At 46.3% G+C, this 22,100-nt stretch overlaps 1 protein-coding gene across 1 annotated transcript in view; it reads left to right on the plus strand.

Moving 5' to 3' along the window:
• The first annotated feature begins 601 nt into the window (after nt 1-601).
• The window catches only part of NID2 (nidogen 2), a 60,366-nt gene continuing 38,867 nt past the window's right edge, over nt 602-22,100 (plus strand). The window contains exons 1-5 of the mRNA XM_054715408.1: nt 602-844; nt 1,482-1,790; nt 9,398-9,630; nt 16,269-16,573; nt 16,655-17,011. Coding sequence (XP_054571383.1) covers nt 602-844; nt 1,482-1,790; nt 9,398-9,630; nt 16,269-16,573; nt 16,655-17,011 — 1,447 coding nt within the window. The remainder of the gene's footprint in view (nt 845-1,481; nt 1,791-9,397; nt 9,631-16,268; nt 16,574-16,654; nt 17,012-22,100) is intronic.

Genomic DNA, 22,100 nt, shown 5'->3' on the forward strand with positions numbered 1-22,100 from the left:
CTCTGGGTGCCGAGAAGCGGTCCAAGAGGGTGCGACTGCGACAAATTCCCTTTGCTTCTCGGCCCTCCGGGTTGGCCTCGAGGACAAGGGGCCCCTGGGACCCCGGCACACACCCTGGCCCTGCCAGCCGGGTAGGGGGCACGCGCCGCCGCGGGGTTCCCCCTTTGCGCTGAGGTCACCTCCTGCAGCGCAGCTGCCTCCAGACCTAGCGGACCCTTGGGTCCCGGGGGCGGGGCTCGCGGGGACCGGACGGGAGGGAGGGTGCGCCCCGGGAGGTCTCGGGGAGCGGAGGCGGAGAAGAAGGGGCAGCTCTGGGCAGCGCCGGTCGGGGGCTTTCACCTCGCCTGGGGTAAAAGCGGGGCCGCTTCCGCAACCCCTGCCTTAGAAAACTTTTAACAAGAACCAGATGTGGCGGCTGCTGTCGAACTTTCTCAGAGCCGGTGATTGGTCCCCGTGTAGGGCCTCAGCCAATCAGCGTGCTGAGAGGGCGGGGAGGCCCGCCCCCCCGGAGCCCGCGGGGAACCAGGTTGGAGCTGGCGCTGCGCCGCCAGTGGGCTCGCGGGCTGGGACCGTGCGGCGGGGCAGCCCAGGCCGAGCGAGCATGCCGGGGGACCGGGCGGCCGGGCTGCGGGCGCTGCTGGCGCCACCGCCGCCGCCACTGCTGCTGCTGCTGCCGCTGCTGCTGCTGCTGTCCCGGGCCGCGGCGCTGGACCCAAGCGGGCTGTTCCCCTACGGGCAGTTTAGGGGGGACCAGCTCCTGAAGGAAGGCGACGACGAAAGCTCAGCCGCGGTGAAGCTGGCGAGCCCCCTGCGCTTCTACGAAGCTCAGTTCAGCTACCTCTACGTAAGTTCGGCCCCCTCTGGGCGCGGGACCCGGCAGGTTTCTCGCAGCTCCTTCCCAGGGGTCCGTGCAGTGTGGGTCTCCCCGAACCCTGTCTTCCGAGGGGAGGCAATAGTGCGCACGCTTTGCTGTCCCGGAGCGCCCCTGGGGTGGGACCAGGCTTTGCGGCGATGCTGCTGCCGCACCCGCCGCTTTCCTTACCTCCAGCGGGAGAGCTAGGACTGTTCGCGGCTACGGGACCGAGCGGGCAGGAAGGAAGGTAGCATTGCTAGGGCAGCCGGTGGGGCTTCCAGGGAGGGCGGCGAGAAGGCTGTGCACGTCCGCAGAGCTGGGGTGCTCCCTCCTCGGACTTGGAGGTTTTCTCCAGGGCTGTGCGCGAAGTAAGGAACACGTTTGAGGGCTCCTGGACCTATTGCGTTGGGTTGTAGGGTACGAGTGGGCGGGTGGGACTCGGGCTGGAGTTGCTCTGAACCAGGAGTTGGCCCTCCCAGGCTTTGGGGAAGGGGGAGCTTCACGCCCGGGGCGGTTCCCTCCCCTCCCCGAGGAGCAGGGTGGGCGTGCACGTCTGGATCTGTGGTGGCCGCCCTTGGGCTTCTTGCAGATCCAGCGACCGCCACCTTTTGTCCCCCTCCTCTCCCAGGTGGGCACCAACGGCATCATCTCCACCCAAGACTTCCCCAGGGAGACCCAGTATGTGGACGACGGTTTCCCCACGGACTTCCCGGCCATCGCTCCCTTTCTGGCCGACATCGACACGAGCCAGGGCAGAGGCAGGATCCTGTACCGCGAGGACACGAGTCCCGAGGTGCTGGACCTGGCGGCCCGCTACGTGCGCACCAGCTTCCCGCGCACCGCCTCGGCGTTCACCCCCACCCACGCCTTCTTGGCCACCTGGGAGCAGGTGGGCGCCTACCAGGAGCCCAGGCTCGGGATGCCGCCCTCCGGAGAGGTCAGTGACAAGGGGTGCTTGGCTGCTGAGCCAGTGGAGGGATGGGCTTGAATTCTGGGCTGGAACCCGGGGAGCCTTTTCCGAGTCCGCTCTTGAGCGGAGCCTGATGTCTCCTTTGGTGGCACCAGGGCTGAAGTGGCTCGGATGTGAGGTCTTCAGGCTTCCATTGAAGACCTGAGGGGTGGTCCCTTCTAGCAGGAGAATGTGCTTAGGGGGTGAGAGGGCCCCAGTGCAGATGCTGACGGCCCTCAGAGCACAAGGCAGTTTCCTGTTGGGTTGTTTGTTTTAAGAATCACCTCTAAGTATACAAGAATTATTTCTAATTATACGTTCATTGAAAGAAAAACATAAGCAAATACAGGCCGGTTGAAAAAGAACAACCTCTCATTTTCCTACCACTCAAAGATAACCACTGTTAAACATTTTCCCTGTTTATTCCAGAAGGTTCCCCGCTCCCTCTATCAATTTCTATATTTATCTGTCATTTTCCGTTAACAATGATGGGCTCACAGTGCACATACTGTTTTGGAGCCCACTTTCCCCTCACTAAGCAGTATATTGTGACTATGTTTCAGTGTCAGTAAACCTATTCCTGCAACATTATTTATAAAGTCGGCCTAATATTCCACCCACTGGATTTACCGCAGTGGTCATTAAGGTGATTTCCAATTTTTTTTTTTTATCATTATAACTAATTCTGTGAAGCACTTTTTTAAAGCTAAATCTTTGCACACGTCTCTAGTTGACATTTTAGGGTTTGGAATTGGTGGGCCAGAGGGGATGAACTTTCTGTACGGTTATTGATAGCTTTTGCCAACTTGCCCTCGAGGCTTCCATGCCCCCTGGTTTACAGGAGGCTGTCCTCAGTTTGTTTTATAGTCCCCACCTGAGGAGCAACCCGAGCTCCCAGTCTTTAGGCTTGGCAGCAACCAAATGGACATCAGGTGGGGTCAGGGTGGCTTGGCAAGTGGTAAACTGCCTCATTCCTGGAGTAGGTAGGGACTTCCTCCCATGAAATTAGACCTGAATCAGAAGTGTTATACTCCAAGCGCTTACAATTTATCTCCATTTTAACTCATCAAAGTGTTTCTTAGCTACAGAAAGATGGTACACCTCTTCCCTGAGAGATTAAGTAGCTTGCCCACTCTCACTGAGTATTTCAAGATGGTGGCCATTTTTATGAGTTCTGTAAGAGAAGTATTTACTATTAAGACTGTACTAAGCAAAGAAGATTTAGAAATAAAAATTGTTCAAATTTATGATTTGCAACAGCTAGTTTTGTTTATTGAATACTTTTTAAACAATACATGGTTTGACATTTTAATTATTCAGTTCATCAGAATACATTGAATTTGAACAGATATATTGAGCACCTCTTTTGTGTAGGACATTGGGCTAGGTAAAGAGTTGGAGAAAGTAAGGTATGGCCCCCACCATTATGTTGCATCCATTCATTCATTCATTTTTGTTTATAAGTTTAAAAACATTTAGAATTAAGTATAACATACTTACAATAAAACATTTAGAAAAGAAAATAAACATTAGTTATAATTTCACTTACCAGAGGTCACCACTGCTAATAGTTTATTTTCTTCCAGTCTTTTTTTCTAAACATATATATGGCATATTTATATATGTGTGTGTAAGTAATTTACATTTAAGCGTAGTTGAGATTTATTCATCCAACAAACCTTTTTTGCATACTTACTGTATGTCAGGACTGACATAGACATCATGAAAGGACATAGTCTTTACTCCCAAGAATCTCATAATTTAGTAGGAACATTCATTATTATTCAATATGATAAGTGTAGTAGCATTTTTACTTATGGAAACTAACTCTACCCCTCTCTGGTTAGGAGACACTATCAGAGAAGTGTTCATTGAATCAGTAGCTTTGAGTCTGAGTTGAGCAGAGTGGAACATTCCCAAAAGGATAGTCTATGACATATCACCCATGTACTGTAGAGTAGAATGTGTTTGGGGCATTATGTGTGTTATATTACCACTGAAGAGGAAGGGGGTGGGACAGGAGGCCAGAAAGACCATGAGGTGGGAATTAGCAGATAATGTGCTGAGAGCTTGGACTTGGTTCTTTGGCGATAGGCAACCTTTGAAGGATTTAAAGCAGGGGATTGATAGTTTTTGTTAAGAGAACTCTTTCTGACTTCATTGAGGTGAGGGCACAAAGGAAAGATTGACTACTTAGACACTTACAATATAGGTTGTTTGTATAAGTTATCTAGTTCCTTCTGATAACAATATTTTTATCATACTGTCTTCCCACAACAATCCTACAAGATAAGTACCACATGACTTATCGTTTGCATTTCACAGATAATGGAAAATAGAAGTTAAAGCTATTGTCCAGACTTGTGCTCTTAGTAAGGCAAAGGTAGGTTTAGAATACAGATTTCTTGGTTCTTGGGTTTTTTTGTTGCTTTTACCCCGACATTTTTTTGATGCAGGACCCATTATCTTGGCACAGGTGATGAAGGTAGACACAATAGTTGTGCCTTTTCCTAAGACTCCCAATAAATAAGGCTGCAGCTTTATCGTCTTGATGTGATCTTAGTACCAGAAGAGTCCTAGGAACCATAATGCATTCAAAGGAAAAATGAGCTTGGAATGAAATCTGCTACCAAGGACACTATTGATACAAATCAGTATTCCAACACTCTGGAGAGATTCAGCTGTATCTGCCTTACTTTTCACCACGGAACAGAAAGACTAACTTGAGTGAGATGGATAGGGGAGATGAAATCACACTACAGCTTTAAGTTCCAATTTTTTCAGTTCCTTATTTGAAATAGAAAATTAAAATACAGACAGCGTGACTTTGTTAATTATTTTTCTCAATTTCTTCTGCAGTGTGGGAATAATGCTTCTCTTCCCCATCTTTCCGGGGGATGTAAAGACATTGACAATAAAGATAAAACCATTTTGAAAGAAAAAGTGATGGTGAAATGTTATCCTGTGATCTCAGAAACAATGACCCAGTCTCAGCCTTAGTTTCCTAAGCTGTGAAATGGAGTAGCAATGCCTGCCTTACAGGATGCTGTGAGAATGAACCAAATTAAAATACAGACAGCGTGACTTTGTTGTATTTTAAACTTTTTGACTTCTGGAGCTGACGTCCAGAAGAGGGGAGGTTTGCAGTCGATCTGAAAGAGTTTAACCTGAGGCTGAGGCATAGCTGTGAGAATGAGACATTTTTATGTAGCCACTGCCATCCCTTAGACCCATCTGGTGTGGATGCTCACCCAACCTGTGTTCCCCTTTATTGGCTTCATGGGACCAGGTTCTGGTTCTTGTATTTCTCGATCTTGCAAGGATGCTATGATGCAAGTCCTTTACATAAGGACTCTTTAAATACAAGGTTTTCCAAATTGCAGTTTCCATCCAGGCTTTTTTTTTGGGTGAGGAGTGCAGGAAGATTTGTAGATTCCATCTCTCTTTCACTTTTCTAATTAAAATCCATCTTTGGACATTGCCATATGCTGAGTTGGCTTCAGAGTTTGTTTCATTTAGAAAGGAGATAAGGATTCTGTTTAGAGAAAGCATGTTTTTTTTTTCAATTACCCATGTTGAAGGTTGTTCTGAATACTTTAAAGAGCTCTGTGACTTGAGTTCTTGTTTTAATAGTTCTTTGGAGGTAGATTTTGGCAAGTCATCTACTTTGCGTGAAGGATTTCTTAAACCTTGGCATATTAACCTTATGTTGCAAAGTTACCTGAAATTTGAAGATATCAGAGGAATGGCATCTTTACTACTTAAACAATGTCGGTTGTTGCCCGTTCTCTCCGTGGATATTCATGGAGGGTGTGACAGGATGTTGTAGCTGATACTGCAGGGATATCAAGATGTAACTGCATCTAAAAATATGAACAAATAGTGTTTATCAACTCAGTTCATCTGAGATTCCTTGAGCTGTCATAGGTACTTCACGGAGCAAAGAAGTCACGGTATTGACATCAAAGAACTTATTGACGGAAAGAGGGCTAGTGTTTACTTTAGCTGCATTTTTGGGGGGAAGGGGAGTGTTGCTTTGCTGTGGTTGGAGGGATGGGGGTTACACAGAACTGGTTACACAGATCTGTGTGGTACAGGGAATGTTTTGTTGATCTGGATTTTAAGTTGGGCTGAAAGAATGGATCTTGAGAACGAGGCAGCAGGAGAGATTGTTCTGAGCTAGGCTGTGGGAGAAGGCTGGGGAGCTGAGGCTGGAGAAATGGGTGAAGGAGTCATAGGGCAGTAACATAAGATGAGCAGAAAGGTGCCCATCGGAGGTCCCTGTGGGGCCTGAGGTATGTTGACTTGTTTCAAAGGATGATGGCCATTGATGGAGGGCACTGGATCCACAGAGAAAATTCGAGGTAAAAGCAGGACGTTGTTGCTGCTTTTTGACTTCTGGAGCTGACGTCCAGAAGAGGGGAGGTTTGCATTCGATCTGAAAGAGTTTAACCTGAGGCTGAGGCATAGCTGTGAGGACATACAGAATGAGACAGATAAGGGAATTGATTAAAGAAATGCTGACCTTCTGCTAAAGACTAAAGGTCAGGAAGGGATATGAGAGCACTGAGCATTTACCTTTGGATTTGGGGCAGGCTCTGTAGGATTTAGGCACAAAATGAATGAGGGAAAATCATGCATGTGACAGTATCATACAGGTAGTGGGCGATGGAGAATTATGCCAAGGCATGGCATTTAGTGCTGACACCAAACTCTGGAGGCCAGAAGTCAGAGATGCTGCACTGTGGAAAGCATGTGACCCTCAGAAAGAGAGAAAACTACGACCCCTTTAAGAGTCACCCTATAGTTACTAATTTTAATTTTCATTGTTATGTTTGTAAGCCACTATAGGCCAGTCCCTTTAGGGTAAGGTTGGCACTGTTCTGATTTTTTGCCAGATGACAAATTAGTTAAATGAATTAGATGGGTATGTTTGATGTCCATCAGCTTGGCTCTGCGAGTATCCAGGCAATATTGACGGGTGATATCCTATACCTGCAGAGGACAGCCAGACTCCTGCCTGCTTTCTGCTGAGGACTCTGGCTTTTCTCTCTTTCTGATAACAGGATGACAGAAGCCTTGCAGCTCCGCAGCCACTGGCCCTGATCCTGTCTGTGCTGCTCCTCTGCCCGGGAAGGCCCGTCTCTCCTCTCTGGGATCCGGGGGGAGTTGGGAACCTGTGACCCTTTTGTGGGGTTTGGCAGCCCATCTGAGGGTTTCCCTTCAGAGACAGAGCGTGTGGGGTTCTTGCAAAGGCTTGTCTCTAGGAATGTGAAGACCTTTCCGGTCTGGAAGCCAGTCAGGGAGTGTGTTGGGAGGAGGAGCAGCCCTCAGGACTTGTGAAAGCCACTCTTTAGCAATGAGATGTAGAATTTTCTGGAACTGAGCGAGAACTTAAAAAGTGATCATTTGGTGTGTGGGTGGTTTTAAGTAGCCAAACTTTTGGGGTGTACTTTGGGACCCTAAATTCTATTTTAAAATTCTTCTTTTATTTGCCTCGGTGGAGACACGTAGATTAAATGCTTGCCAACTGTAATAAGTGCTTGTCTCGGGACGGCGTGTAAAAGACATTGAGTGAATGTTCCTTGAATTTGTTGATTGGCTGAAAGAATGAATAAAGTAAAGTGCTAAATGCCCAGGCCCCACAGTAAAAAGTCACACCCTCCTCTTCCCAGCTCTGTGTCCTTCCCCCCTCCCCCCACCTCCCATCCCCTTCAATTCCTTCACAATCTGTAGACCCTCCTTATCTCGTAGAATGTCTCTAAACTTAGAACCAGGATTTCTTCCTATCTCAGGTTTATTGTGGGCAATCAATGCCAGGAGCGTTGAAAGCTTAGCTTTTGGAAACCGGTTCTTTCTCCTTCCTGGAGTCCTTTTCTTTCCCTAGTTGAGCTTTATTTATTCTGACTATAGTAAAACTCGAAAGTTCCTGGACCCACATTAATTGATGACGTAGTATATATATTACATGATGTATAGACATGATGCAGAAGCTCTTGGTTTATATTTGGCAGAAGCTCTGGCTTCCCAGCTTTGAGAAATTCTAAAAAACATCTCTTGCCTTTTGTTTTTGGAAAACACGAGTTTTGCTGATAAAATAATCAACAGCTACAATAGCAAATATACCAGCCCCTCTCCCCTTAACTCTTTTTTAAAAATATATATTTTTATTGATTTCAGAGAAGAAGGGAGAGGGAGAGAGAGTGAGAAACATCAGTGAGAGAGAGTCCTTGATCGCTTGCCTCCTGCATGCCCCACACTGGGGATCGAGCCCGTGACCCAGGCAAAATGAGGCAAATGCGAACTAGAAACACTCGCAAAGGTGTCACGGAGGGCCAGAGGGCAGACATCGATCTACACGGAAGCACAGCACACCCCAAGGGGCAGCACCAGAGGGTTAGGAGGTTTTCAGTCCAGGGAAATGTGAGCACACGCACGGGACAAAGGGGGAATGTTCAGTAGTCTGATGGAGATACAGCAGATCTGAACCCGGAGGAGAGTTCACCTGGGCAGGGTGCGCCTCACCTGGAACGGCATCCTGAAGGGCAGTTAGGGTGGCCTAGTCATACAGGACCTGGACTCTGAGCTGGCCGGCCTGCCACCACGCGCTAGCTGCCTGACCTTAAGCAGATTTATTAGCCTCTATGTCTCTGTTTCCTCATCTATACCTCTGGTGAGGGTGTGGAGAGATGGATGGAAGAGAAAAGAGAGTGAGGCAATAGTAAGGAGGTCTTTTTTTTTTTTTTTTTTTTTTTTTTTTTTTTTACAGAGAGGAAGGGAGAGGGACAGGGAGTTAGAAACATCGATGAGAGAGAAACATCAATTAACTGCCTCCTGCACACCCCCTAGTGGGGATGTGCCTGCAACCAATGTACATCCGGAATTGAACCTGGGACCCTTCAGTCGGCAGCTCAATCCACTGAGCCAAACCAGTTAGGGCTTTATTGATTTTTTTTTACAGAGAGGAAGGGAGAGGGATAGAGAGCTAGAAACATCGATCAGCTGCCTCCTGCACAGTCCCCACCAGGGATGTGCCCGCAACCAAGGTACATGCCCTTAACCGGAATCAAACCTGGGACCTTTCAGTCCGCAGACCGACGCTCTATCCACTGAGCCAAACCGGTTTCGGCGTAAGGAGGTCTTTTGATGAGCCAGTGCCTAACACCATGCCTGCCCACAATGGGCATTCAATAAATAGGTGAATGAATGAATGGATGATCCAGATGAGTTCCCAGGGCAGGAAACTAGGGCAGTGGGAATGAACAAGGTAAGTTTGCTACGTGCTCTCCGCTCTGAAAGAGGTTTGAAATTGAGCATTTATACCTTAAAAGGTATTATGTTTTTAACCAGTTTTTTTGTACCTATACATATTTCAACTATTAATCTGAATTGATAAAAGGTGATTATATATGACATAGCTTATTAAATTATATTGTCACTTGAAGAGGAAATTTAAAAGAATAGTACATATAAAAACATTTTGGAAAAATCCTAATGAGGGGGGAAACCCTTTGTACTTGATGATGCTTTGCTTGCATTGTCTTTTTGTTTGTTTGTTTTATTAAGAATGTTTCCTTTTCTTTTTCCCCCCACAGCTGAATACTTTCCAGGCAGTTTTGGCATACGATGAGTCCGATACCTACGCCTTCTTTCTTTATCCTGTCAATGGCCTTCATTTCTTTGGAACGCGCCCCAAAGAGTCCTACAACGTCCAGCTCGAGCTTCCGGCCCGGGTGGGCTTCTGCCGAGGGGAGATCGATGACCTGAAGAGAGAGGGACCATATTTTAGCTTGACTAGCACTGAACAATCTGTGAAAAATCTCTACCAGTAAGTGTCCTAGGGCTTAAGCCCTCCCCTGTTGGAATGGAAGGGCCCTTTGGAGCTCCCCAAACCCAAGTGGTCATAAGACCATTAAATAATATCTTGGTGGTTTCTAAGTAAGGCATCTAGACTAGACCCTGGGAGGAGCAAGGCCACCAAATATAAAAGGTCCTTTATTTTTCTTGCCCTGTTGGCTAAAGATACCTGAAACAGAACTCGTGTGTGTGTGTGTGTGTGTGTGTGTGTGTGTGTGTGTGTGTGTTTGCAGAGCCACTGAGGTTTGCTATGGAAAACATTGCTCTTGGAACCACATAAAAATACCCAGTAATATAACTGCCCAGATTGAAGTTTTTCCAGGTTAATTATTTCACAGAAGGAGATGTTGTGATTTTAGTCTTTTAAACAGATAACGTGTTGAAAGTTAAAGTAAGAGTAAAGTAATTTGGGAAACAAGTAGACAAATAGACTGATAGATTTTTAGCAGTGTCATGGTTTCACTGCGGCCTTATTATATGAAATCACAGTGATTGGTTTTCCATGGAGCAGCCAGGACTAAGCACGTCCCTTAGTCCCATCGGCGGCTTACTCTGCTCATGCAATCCAAGCCCTTTCAGTTCTCGTCAATCCACATCACACCAGTATAGGGGCAGCACCTCTGGACATCTATTAATTTTAAAAATATACTTGCTTTTATTCCTTTCCTGAATACTGATGCCAAAGCCAGACAGAACACCTTGGCTGCGTAGCCTCCCTTCCTGCCTCTTGGTTTCACTAGAGTATTCCTGGGTATTGAAATACCTTACACGTTTGCATGCCATCTGCTCTGCTCAGCTACCGAGGGCTGGTCCTATAGCCAAATATGATTACTCGACCTAACATTTATTGAGAACTTAGCACTCACCAAACATTGTGCTGAACAGTCTCTAGAGGCTGTCTTAATTAAAACTCACAAGAATCCTAGGAGGTAAGTTAGATTCTTTTCTCAACTTGACAAATGAGCTTAGGGAAGTTAAGTTGCCTATAATCCCAGTTATTAAGTGGCAAAGCCAAAATTCAAGCGCAAGACTGGGGCTCTGAACCACTTATTTTGTGCTGAATCCTGGTTTTCTTTTTCATTCTTGTGCATCTGTGGGTCTCCATCTAGGTTGCCTTTTAGTCAAGTCCCAGTGGTTCTCAACCTTTCTAATGCCGCGACCCTTTAATACAGTTCCTCATGTTGTGGTGACCCCCAACCATAAAATTATTTTCGTTGCTACTTCATAACTGTAATTTTGCTACTGTTATGAATCGTAATGTAAATATCTGTGTTTTCCGATGGTCTTAGGTGACCCTGCTAGCTGTTCTCAACCTGTGGGTCGCGTCCCACAGGTTGAGAACCGCTGCTGTAGAGCCTAAGACCATCGGAAAACACAGATATTTACATTACGATTCATAACAATAGCAAAATTACAGTTATGAAGTAGCATAAAAGGGTTGAGAACCACTGGTCTAGACTCTAGTGGAGAAAACTTCACTCCTTGCTTTTTCTCCAGGGGTTCCACCTGACTGTTCCACCCTGGAAGCCTCAGAGTCTCTGCTCCTCAGATATTATGGAGAGCTCATAGGGGCCACACACTTGAAAGACAAAGGTGTCTAAGGCATGGGCCCTGCACTAGCAACTTGCCCTTTAGCAGGGTTGACAGACAAATAGATCAACAGCTCCCAGCACAGGGTGCAGGAGGTGGTAGGGGCCAAAGAGCCTGCCAGAAAAGCAGTTGTGCTCCCCCATCACAACCATAAAGGCCCCTAAGACTACACACACAGCCCTGACCTGGTTGCTCAGTTGGTTGGAGCATACACCAATAGTTGGCAGGTTCAATTCCCAATCAGGGCACGTACCCAGATTGTGGGTTTGATTCCTAGTTGTGGCACATGTGGGAGACAACTGAAGAATGTTTCTCCCTCATATCGATGTTTCTCTCTCTCCCTCTTCCTTCCTCTCTCTAAAATCAACTTTTTAAAAAAATTTAAAATAAAGAATACACACACACTTCCATTTACCTCCTTCCATGCCTTCCCTCATTTTTATCTTTGATGCTTCCCAGAAACTTCTGAGTTGCTTGATGAGAGCAGAATAGTTATGGTGCCAAAATGACTAACAGAGGGATTTTTCTTTAAGTGTAAACCATGCTTAATATTAAAAAACAAAATAAATTACAAGCAATGCAGAATAATATGAAATAAAAGTAAAAAAAATTACCCAGTATCACTATTTCAAGTGATAACCAGTGTTAATAGTCCTTTCAGAATTTTAGGTACAGTATATGTAAAAAAATTTAAAAGCCATAATGATATTATAGGCCTCTTTCAGTACAGTATCTGTTATATTATCACTAGAGGCCTGATGCATGAAATTCGTGCATGGGGGTGTGTGTCCCTCAGCCCAGCCTGCACACTCTCCAATCTGGGACATCCCTCTCACAATCCAGGACTGCTGGCTCCCAACTGCTCACCTGCCTGCCTTCCTGATTGCCCCTAACCACTTCTGCCTGCCAGCCTGATCACCCCCTAACCACTCCCCTACCAGCCTGATTGATGCCTAACTGCTCCCCTGCAGGCCTGATTGCCCCTAACTGCCCTCCCCTGAAGGCCTGGTCACCCCTAACTGCCCTCCCCTGCAGGCCTGGTCACCCCTAAATGCTCTTCCCTGCAGGCCTGGGTCCCCCCCAAACTGCTCTCCCCTGCAGGCCTGGTCGCCCCCAACTTCCCTCCTCTGCCGGCCCGGTCACCCCCAACTTCCCTCCTCTGCCACCCTGGGCACCCCTAACTGCCCTCCCCTGCAGACTTGATCACCCACAACTGCCCTCCCTTGCAGGCCTGGTCCCTCTCAACTGCCCTCCCCTGCTGGCCATATTGTGGTAGCCATCTTGTGTCCACATGGGGACAGCCATCTTGTGTGTTGGAGTGGCAGTCAATTTGCGTATTACTCTTTTATTAGATAAGATTTTAAGGCTATTAAAACATGTATCATATCGCCCTAGATGGTTTGGCTCAGTGGATAGAGCATTGGCCTGCTGACCAAAGGGTCCCAGGTTCGATTCCGGACAAGGGCACACGCTTGGGGTTGCAAGCTCGATCCCCAGTAGGGGGCATGCAAAAGGCAGCCAATCAATGATTCTCATTATTGATGTTTCTGTCTCTCTCTCCCTCTCCCTTCCTCTCTGAAATCAATAAAAATATATTTTTTAAAAAAAAAATTACTATTTATTAAAAAACACATGTATCATATCTATTCTCTATTATTAAGACAACTTATCAATGAACATTTCATGTTTCTGGTTTATCCTGTTGTAAATATGATTGCAGTAAACAGCATAATATACAAAGTGGGGCAAAAGTAGGTTTATAGTTGTGAGTATGTGAAGCAGAATTTATTCTTGTATTATTACTTATTATTTTCCATATGAACAACTGTAAACCTACTTTTTAAAAAATATATATATTTTATTGATTTTTTACAGAGAGGAAGGGAGAAGGATAGAGAGTTAGAAACATTGATTAGAGAGAAACATAAATCAGCTGCCCCCTGCACACCTCCCACTGGAGATATGCCCACAACCAAGGTACATGCCCTTGACCGAAATCAAACCCGGGACCATTCAGTCCACAGGCCGACGCTCTATCCACTGAGCCAAACTGGCTAGGGCTGTAAACCTACTTTTGCCCCACCCTCTACATTGCTCAGATTCTCATTTCCCTTAAAAGTAGAATTTCTGAAACAGGACATATTAAGTTTCACATTTGGATGTGTATTAACAAATTACCCTTCAGAAGAATTGCACCAACTTATATCCTCACCAGTAATGCAGGGCAGTGATTGGCAGTGTCTGTTCCCTATAGGCTTTTATCCTTTTTAATATTTGTGAATCTGACAGGTATAAAATGTTCTTATTTTCACTCTAAATGCTTTGGTTACTAGTAAATCTGAACACCTATGTTTATTAGCCATTTCTCTATCTTCTTTGTGATGTATCTGTCCATAGCCTTTGCTATTTTCTGTTGGGGTGTTTACAAAGAACCCTTATAAATCAGAAAAAAAAACAAACCCATGGTAAAGATCTCAGTCCTCTTCTATGCTGTGTATATTTTTATCCAGTTGTTCATCTTTAAACATACTTATGATCTAGAAGTTAGAGGTTGAGAGTTATCTTTTCCTTTATGATTTCAGGTCTTGAAGTTATTCTCAGAAAGGTCTTCTCTACCTCCAAATTATAGAAATGTTCCACAATTAAATCTTCTTTTTTACTTCTCATTATTTAAATTTTAAAAAATAGAGAAAAGTGGAGAGAGTAGCTAAATGAACAGCCAAATGCTTGTGATCTAAATTCAAGTTATTGACATTGCCATGTTCATCAATATTTTTCTTTTTTGCTTAAGTATTTTAAAGTAAGTCACACACATCATGCCTTCACTTCAAGTACTTCAGAATACAACCCTAAAGAATTAAGTTACTTTCCTAGTCAGTGGAATCTTTGTATTCCTCAAACTTGTTCCATTGTTATAAGCTCAAAGGCCATACATTATACAATTCATAGTGTGTTTGTCATAAATCTTCTGAAAATTTGAATATGAATGCACACATCTGCATCTTTGAAGTTATACTTTTCTATTTCCTGGAAGACAGTAGTTGCTTAGTACTTATTATGTGCAAGGCCCCATGCTAGGCATTTTATGTGATTTTCTAACTTCATCCTCCCTACAACCCAGGGAGGATGCCACTGTCATCCCATTCTGTAGTCTTGTTTTTATTTCTAGGAAATAAATTCTTTCCATCACTAAGCTTTCCAAATGACCTTGGACTTTAGGATAAACTCAAATTGGTTACTTTGGAATCATGCACAATGGCAAAACCAAGATAGTGATTTATATTTAATGAGAAGGTTATTTTATTTAGCTTTTATCTGCCATAGTTTGTATTTTCCTACTCTTTGAAGCTTTTATGGTTTTCTGTTTCTAACATCAAGAAGAAATTTCACAGCTGCAACACCTCCGATGTGATAATAAACTCAGTATCCTCAGATCTTCAGGGGTCTCTCTTATCTTCTTTAGTGTTCCTTATTTGCTTGCCAAGAAATACCAACATTAATTCTCAGAACTTACAATGCATAGCATATTACACAAAGGATCATAGTTTTGCTGTCTATATTCCTTTTTTCCTAAGTTAATTAGAATAGCAGCAGCAGCAATAATAATAATAATAATAACACACACACATACACATAGAGATAGAGATAAACAGAGATAGATAGATGATAAATAGGTAGAAAGAGAAATAGAGAGAGAGACTCATTCCTGAGGATATTTTTTTCCATTGATATTTAGAGAGAGTGAAAGGGAGGGGAAGAGACCGAGAGAGAGAAACATCAATGTGAGAGAGAGACATCGATTGGTTGCCTCCCACACCCACCCTGACCAGGGCCTGGGATCATGCCTGCAACCCAGGTATGTGCCCTTGACTGGAATTGAACTGGGACCCTTCAGTGCTGGCCGCCACTCTGTTCACTAAGTCAAACTGTCTGGGACGTTATTTGTGGCATTTTGATTAAACTACTTTCTTATTTTCCCCTTAACTTTGTTCTGCGGTTGCTCAACATTTTAGACTTGTTCAGTTGTATTTTTTTTTAATTTTTTTTACATTGACTTAACCATTCTCCATGAATTAGTTAATTGATTGGTCCATGTGACTAAGCAGTGAAATGTCTTTAACATTCTGCAGAGTATGATAATTCAGATGTTGTAGAGTTTTAATAATTCAGGTGCTGATTGATTATAGAGTATTTGTTTTCTGACATAAAATAATAATTATTTTATAATAATATAAAGCCCAAGTGTAGAGAATGGGTTTTGGAGTTAGTGCCTAATCCAAGCTGTCAATTTTAAGAAGATTAGTTAGCCTCTCTAAACCTCTTTTCTCTTCTATAAAGTTGGCCTTGTAGATTGTACTGAAGAATGTTAAGCGCTTGACAGATAACTAACTCTTAAAAGCATGTGGTAGTCATTGTTTGGCAAAAATTTTTCAGCATACATTTTCTTTTCTTTTTTTTGAGAGAGAGAGGAAACGAGAGGAATAGGGAGATAGAAACATTGATGAGAGAGGAACAAGGATCATCATCAATCAGCTGCCTCCTGCAAGTCATCAAGCCCGAAACTTGGGCATGTGCCCTGACTGGGAATCAAACCTGTGACCTCTTGGTTCCTGGGTTGACACTCAACCACTGAGCCACACAGGCTGGGCAGCATATGTTTTCTTAAAAGTAGAAGAAAGATAAATATTTCTGCATTCCCTCTTTGTTTTCAATCAGCCAGATTTCAGATAAAATGTGGATTGTAGAGCAGGTTACAACTTGACGGTCTAGCATTCTGTGGAACACAGCCTTTGAAAGTGACTATAAATAAGAGGTTGTTTATATCAAAATTCCAGTATCATCCTTTTAGTTAACATGTAAGTCTCATTTTATTTGTTTTTTCTACACCAATGAAAACTCTGAATCTGATCTTGATAGTCTTTTAGTTTTGAAATAAATTGCTCACCATTGTAGGAAGATGGGTAGTGGCCATTTTTTATTACAATGCACTGTCCCCCTCCCCCCTTTTTTTTATTTTAGACACAGCAACCTGGGGATTCCTGGAGTGTGGGCTTTTCATATCGGCAGTGTCTCCCCACTGGACAATGTCAGGCCAGCAACAGTTGGAGGATCCCTTTCCGAAGCCCGCTCCTCAGCTTCCCGGGAGCATTCCTTCAGCCATGCTGCAGCCCTGGAAAGAAACCACAGTGAAGACGATTTGGATTACTATGGTGAGAATGAGGAGGAGACTGAATACCCACCGAGTGAACCAGAGGAGGTGTTGAAAGGCCACGGCAATCTCAATGCTTCCTTGCACTCCAAAGCTGACTCAAGGCCTGTAGGAGGTGGGCTCTCTCCTCCAGATTCCTACCTGGACTCCCCTTTGCACCCAACACCCAGAAATAGGCCATTCTATCCGGAAACAGAATCTGCCTCCTCGGACTCTCAAACCAAACAAGGGAGGCGTGTGAAGGAGATGGACGCCCCCGATAGAAGAGGCCAGGTGGAGTCTTCGGAACAGCCATGGACCAGAGGCCCGGCTCCATCAGAGACAGAAGGAAATGTACTGGATCCTTCCCAGGGAGCCCCACCTCCCTACCTTGAAAACAGGAGCATCCAGCCCGACGTAGATGGAGGGGCACTGCCTTCAGAAAGGGGTGCTCGTCCGGCTCATGGTGAAGGAGAGGTGGTTCTGCCCAGTTCTGCCAGGCCAGGTCCCACAGCACCACGGGATCACGGGAGGCACGCGGAAGGGGCGGAAGATAACAGTTCCAACACTGGGGGTAAGTGGTTAGAAAACTGGGTGCTATGATCCCATTTTTAAAAAGGCTGGTTTTGGAGGGAGTCATGCTTTTTCTCTCAGGCGAGTACGTGGAGAGTTCAGCAAAAAGAAGATTGGAACTGATTTTTAAACGCATGTTTCAGGAGATAGAGTATCTTTCCTTTGCCAAATACATCTTGGCAGGCAAATTCTGTTTGGAATCTCTTGACGATTAATAATGTTTTTTTAAAAAAATTGGGCCTCATGAAGCGAGAGGGGAAGGACTGGCTTGCTCGTGCCAGCACTGCTCTCAAGTGTAATGAAGTATTTCAGTTTTGAAAGTTCAGCAAAGGTATAAAACATTCTGGGGCTTCACACACATTACAGCGATGGAGGGCAGAAGACTGGTTTCAAGTGGCTAACATTCCAGATTCTTACTCTGTGAGGGACAGCCTTTGGGCTCCCCTCGGTCAGAGCCACTTGGTGGTGCGTGGGAGGGGAGACCCACGGGGAAAGGAGATGGCTAACCACCTGTGTCCTGTCATTTCTGCTTCATGGCTGTGCAGCTGTGGTATTCGCCTCCCTGGAGCCTTGTCCTCATTTCATGACTCACTGACCTGAGCGAGGGGCCAGGAGGGAAGTGCCGAGAGGAGGCCGTGGTTAATTCATGCAGTTGTGGAGCCCGTGTCGCCTCCTCTTCCTGGTGCAGCCTTGTCATGTCAGCTCTTTCTTCCCAGCCAGGGATGTAAACATGGAATGGGACACTGACCACAGAGTCATTCCATTTGTTCCAGGGCCTGCTCCTCTGACCTCTAATGAGAGGAAGGAGGTCAGAGGTGAAGGCATTCTTCAGGACCTCCTATTTTTTTTTTTTTTCTTCACTTTTTCTGTTTCCCATCCCTTTTGTGATTTAAAAAAAAAAAAATGTCGACCTAGCAAAGAGGGTCTTCTGGATTCTTCTGCAGTGGTATGGAATTTGCATGGAGAAGTGCTTATTTCAGGAGGGAGGGAACTATTTTGTGACTAAAGTGGCACTGTGTAATGACCAGAGGGAGAGTGTTGGTGTCAGACTCAGGTTCTAGAATCTTGGCTGACACATTCCTTGCCAGGTCACACGAGGCAACTTCTGTAACCCCCAAGCCTCTGGCTTCTCCTAAATACGTTGAGAGGATTAAATGAGATATGAAGTTCTTAGATTAGTGTCTGCACCAGTTGGCTCTTCATAAGTGGTGGCTGCTGTTACTAATTATAGAAAATTTATAGCAGTGGGAATGAGATGGGGGGCGGGGTGAGTAGAGAATAAGGATTGGGCTTAAGTGGTTGTGCCTTAATTTGTGCCTAAAGACTATGTTGCTGCCAAGCTGGAGATGTGAATTTGAGTGGAAGGCTTTGGGACCTTCAGACCCTCCGGACAATTTCCTGACTTTTCAGCTTAAGTTCCATCCATCTAAAGAAAGTTTAAAGCTAAGTATTAAAGGTTTTCAGCAAAGGAATTTTGAGGCAAAGATGTATTTCTAAATGGCGTTTGCACTTGTGATTTCCTGCCCTGGGAAGAGGTTGGAATATTAAAAAGCAGACCCACGGAGCGATTTATTAAAGTGTGAAGAGGAAAGGGCTGTACCTCCTGCTTTGAGCTGTGAGAGGTTGAGATCACTGGAGTAAGCGGAGGAGGTTGAGGGAACTGACCATGGAGAACAGAGGCGGCAACCATAACCCTCCTGGGGCACGAACTATGATATTTATCAGATACTGGAAGGCGCCTACCCCTGACATCTGGGAAATGGCAAGATGCATATGAAAAAGCTGGTTAATACACTGAGACATTTAGAAAAAAAACTCTAATGAGCCACCGCTATGTTAGAGAGTGGAGAGGAAAAACTTTAACACTTGAAAGCGGAGAGGGAAAATAGGCGAGCCTCTGTTTGCGCCTCAGGTTTTAGGAAGACCGTGAAGTATAGAACCATGCAGGTGTTAGATACTTTCTTTCGTACAGTCAGTGTCCCCCCGCCCCCACGTGACACCTTGGCACCCCAGAGGTCTCGCTGGCAAAAAAAGGACTCCCCCTGGGCAAGCTGGTGGGTAGGCGTCGCAGAGACGTAGAGCATTGCCCGCTCACTGCCAGGCCTGACCCATCCTGCCTGGCTTCTCCTGCTGATGGAATGGAGGAGTGTGGATGGCGGTGTTCGGTGGACTTGACCTTGACTTCCAGCTCTGCTTTGTGGTTTTGTTCCTGGAGGGGAGAGGTCCTCGTCTCCCCTGGATGGGAGTGGGGGTGGGTTTCTTGTGATATCCCAAGAGAAATGATTTTCTGAGACTTGCACGGGAGAATGAGATGTAGTAGAAAGCTTTATTTCTGTGGAAGTACATCCCTGAGTTTCCAACGTCCCATTTCCCTCCGACCAGTAATAGAAGTGTAGCTGGGGCTTAGCAGATCTGAATTCGGAGCCAGTGTCCAGAGTCTCCTTTCCATGTTGGAGCAGAGTGCAGTCCGGCATCGGGCTAGCACAGTTTCTGTTCCCCACTGCAGTCCGTCAGTCCATCGCATGTGGGGTCTGCAGGCCCACATGGCCATGGAGGAAACATGGGAGAAGGCAAGCGAGTCAAGAGCACATGAGCAACAAGAGAGGAAATTCCTTTGTTTAGGAGATTATGTATTTCCAAATTTCACTCTCTTGCAGTGGCCATGCCCGTTCTGGCCAATGATCTTTGCTCCCATCAGGCAAGTACTTCCCCTGTGTCACCCCAACTTCACAGGGCATGCGTGTATCTTCCCTGGTTAGGTGCCTTCCCCCAGCGTTTTGCAGGGAGTAGGCCTGTGGTTCCCTGGGGAGTGAAGAGTTGCAGCTTCCTGGTGAAGCTGCCCAAATGGCATGCCTGTAATGCCTGGCTTCCCCCTTTGCTCTTTTCCTGTCTATATATATATAAAAAGAGGTAATATGCAAATTAGGCCGGGACGCCGTAACGGGTCACGACCAGACAGGAGGAGGTTGCGTGCGCAGGTGAGGCCCAGAGCGGAGACGGAGACAGAGACAGAGACAGGGGGGCCTGCCCGAGCTGGCATGGCAGCTTGGGCAGCCCCAGAGCAGACACAGGCAGGGGGGCCGGGGGATGCTGCGAGTCAGGCATGGGTCCCGGCCCCCCGCAACACCGGTCCGGCCTGACTCCCATGGCGGCCAGCACTGGGTGAGTCAGGCGCGGGTCCCGGCCCCCCACAGGGTGCCTCCTCGCACGGCGGGAGGCGGGGCGCCTCCTCACGTGATTTCAATTGCACGCTGGGCCTCTAGTTATTAATAACTAGCTAATTACAATGGTATCAGTTTGGGGTAAGACTTAAGCTCTGTCTGGCCAACATTTTCCTTAGTTCTAAAGTGGAAAAGTTTTAGACCTCATTAAGTCATTATGAGCATTAAAACTGGGCATCCGAAGCACCTCGCCTAATGAATTTTAGTTTCTCCTTCAAGCTTCATAGTACTCATCTTGCTAAAACAAGAAAGTAAGATTTAGTTGAAGCCCCTCACCCCAATATCTCTCCCTTCTCCTTTTATTTTAATTTCTTCTTCCCCCCTTAGGGACTCTTATTATAAACTTTCCTTTTTGTTGAGAAATCTAGATTCTTTTCAGATCATGTCTACACCAGGCAAGAATGTCCCAGTCACAAGCTAGTTCTGGCTTCAGGTATATTACTTGCCTTATTCTGTTGTCTTAGCCCGGAACCAGCAATAAAATGAGTGTGCAAGTGTCCTCTGTCTGAGGTGTCTTGTTTCTCCAGGGAGCGCTAAGGGCTGGCTGTCAAACCAAAAAGTTCCCTGGACACCTGCTGTGTGCTGACTCTGATTGAGGCACTAGTGGGCGTTTTCCCTGGCATTTGTGGGTGCCCACTGGGGCTCCGAGAGGGAACTTGGCTGAGGATTGCGCTATCACAGTTAGTCCTCAGAATTGCCCTGTGAGGTAGAAGTATTATCCTTCCCATTTTATGGAGGAGGAAACTGAGGCCTGGAAATACTGAGTGACTCGCCTGAGTAAGAGGCAGACCAAGACGACCAGAAGTAGGCTGGGAAGTAACACAGTGAAGGGTGAGTCTGCGTGTATCAAGTCAGGGAAGTCGTGAAGGAGGAGGTGCTAGAGCCAGGCCTTTAGGCCAGAGCCTGTGTTTAGAGAGGGGAACAGTGGGGAAATATTCTGGACAGGGAGGTGATGAGCATGGAGGTATGGAGGTGGACATGGAGAGACAGTATGTGAGTGAATGGAGGGGGTGGGCATGAGAGAGAGAGAGAGAGAGAGAGAGAGAGAGAGAGAGAGAGAGAGAGAGAGAGAGAGAGAGAGAGAGAGAGAGAGAGAGAGAGAGAGAGGAGCTGCCAGTGAGGGCAACCGCTGACTAGAATGGGGACTGCCTGCGTGCGGGTAGCAGAAATGACATTGACTGTGGGAGTCTTAAGCCTGCTGAGGTGGTGCTCTGAGGAGTTCAGTGGAACCTCCGTCTGCATGATGAATTAGAAAGGGGCGGGACACCCGGCTTTCAGACACCTCAGGCCTTCATGCTCCGTTGTGGGGCCTTCTTGTTTCTCCTAAGATGGCAGTCATGCGGGGAAAGCCCAGGTGTGAACCGGATTTCCCTGTGGCTTCCTGTCCAACCCTTCTGTTGGCCTTGGGGAAGGCTGCAGGGATGTGTTGCTCAGGCAGCTTCTACCCTGGGATGCATTGGAGCAGGCTCCGCGGCCCAATCCAGCTTCCCAGCAGGAAAGCCCCTCTCTGGGTGCGCCTCCTCCGGCTGCTGAGGGTCTGTGAAGACCAGCGGGGGAGACCCTGCCGGTGTCATGACAGTGGATGGAAACCCCACGCCCCAGCCAGGGGCCTAATAACCGTTGGCCAGACAGCATCACTGTGCACTGCACACATTCCTCGAAAATAAACGAACATGTAAACTGGAGGAAAAAGCACACCACCATTTTTTGTTATAAATTTGGATGTGGTTTTTCTCACTAGGCTGTCATTCTGGGAGCTGGGGAAGCTTAGCAAAGTCTGACTGCTGTGGGAAGGCGGGTCCCTTCTCTGGAGGTCGTAGTAGAATGTCACTCCAGCCCGACCAGCATGGCTCAATGGCTGAGCGTCAA

The sequence above is a fragment of the Eptesicus fuscus genome, chromosome 5 (genome assembly GCF_027574615.1).
Source record: "Eptesicus fuscus isolate TK198812 chromosome 5, DD_ASM_mEF_20220401, whole genome shotgun sequence".
Classification (NCBI taxonomy): domain Eukaryota; kingdom Metazoa; phylum Chordata; class Mammalia; order Chiroptera; family Vespertilionidae; genus Eptesicus; species Eptesicus fuscus.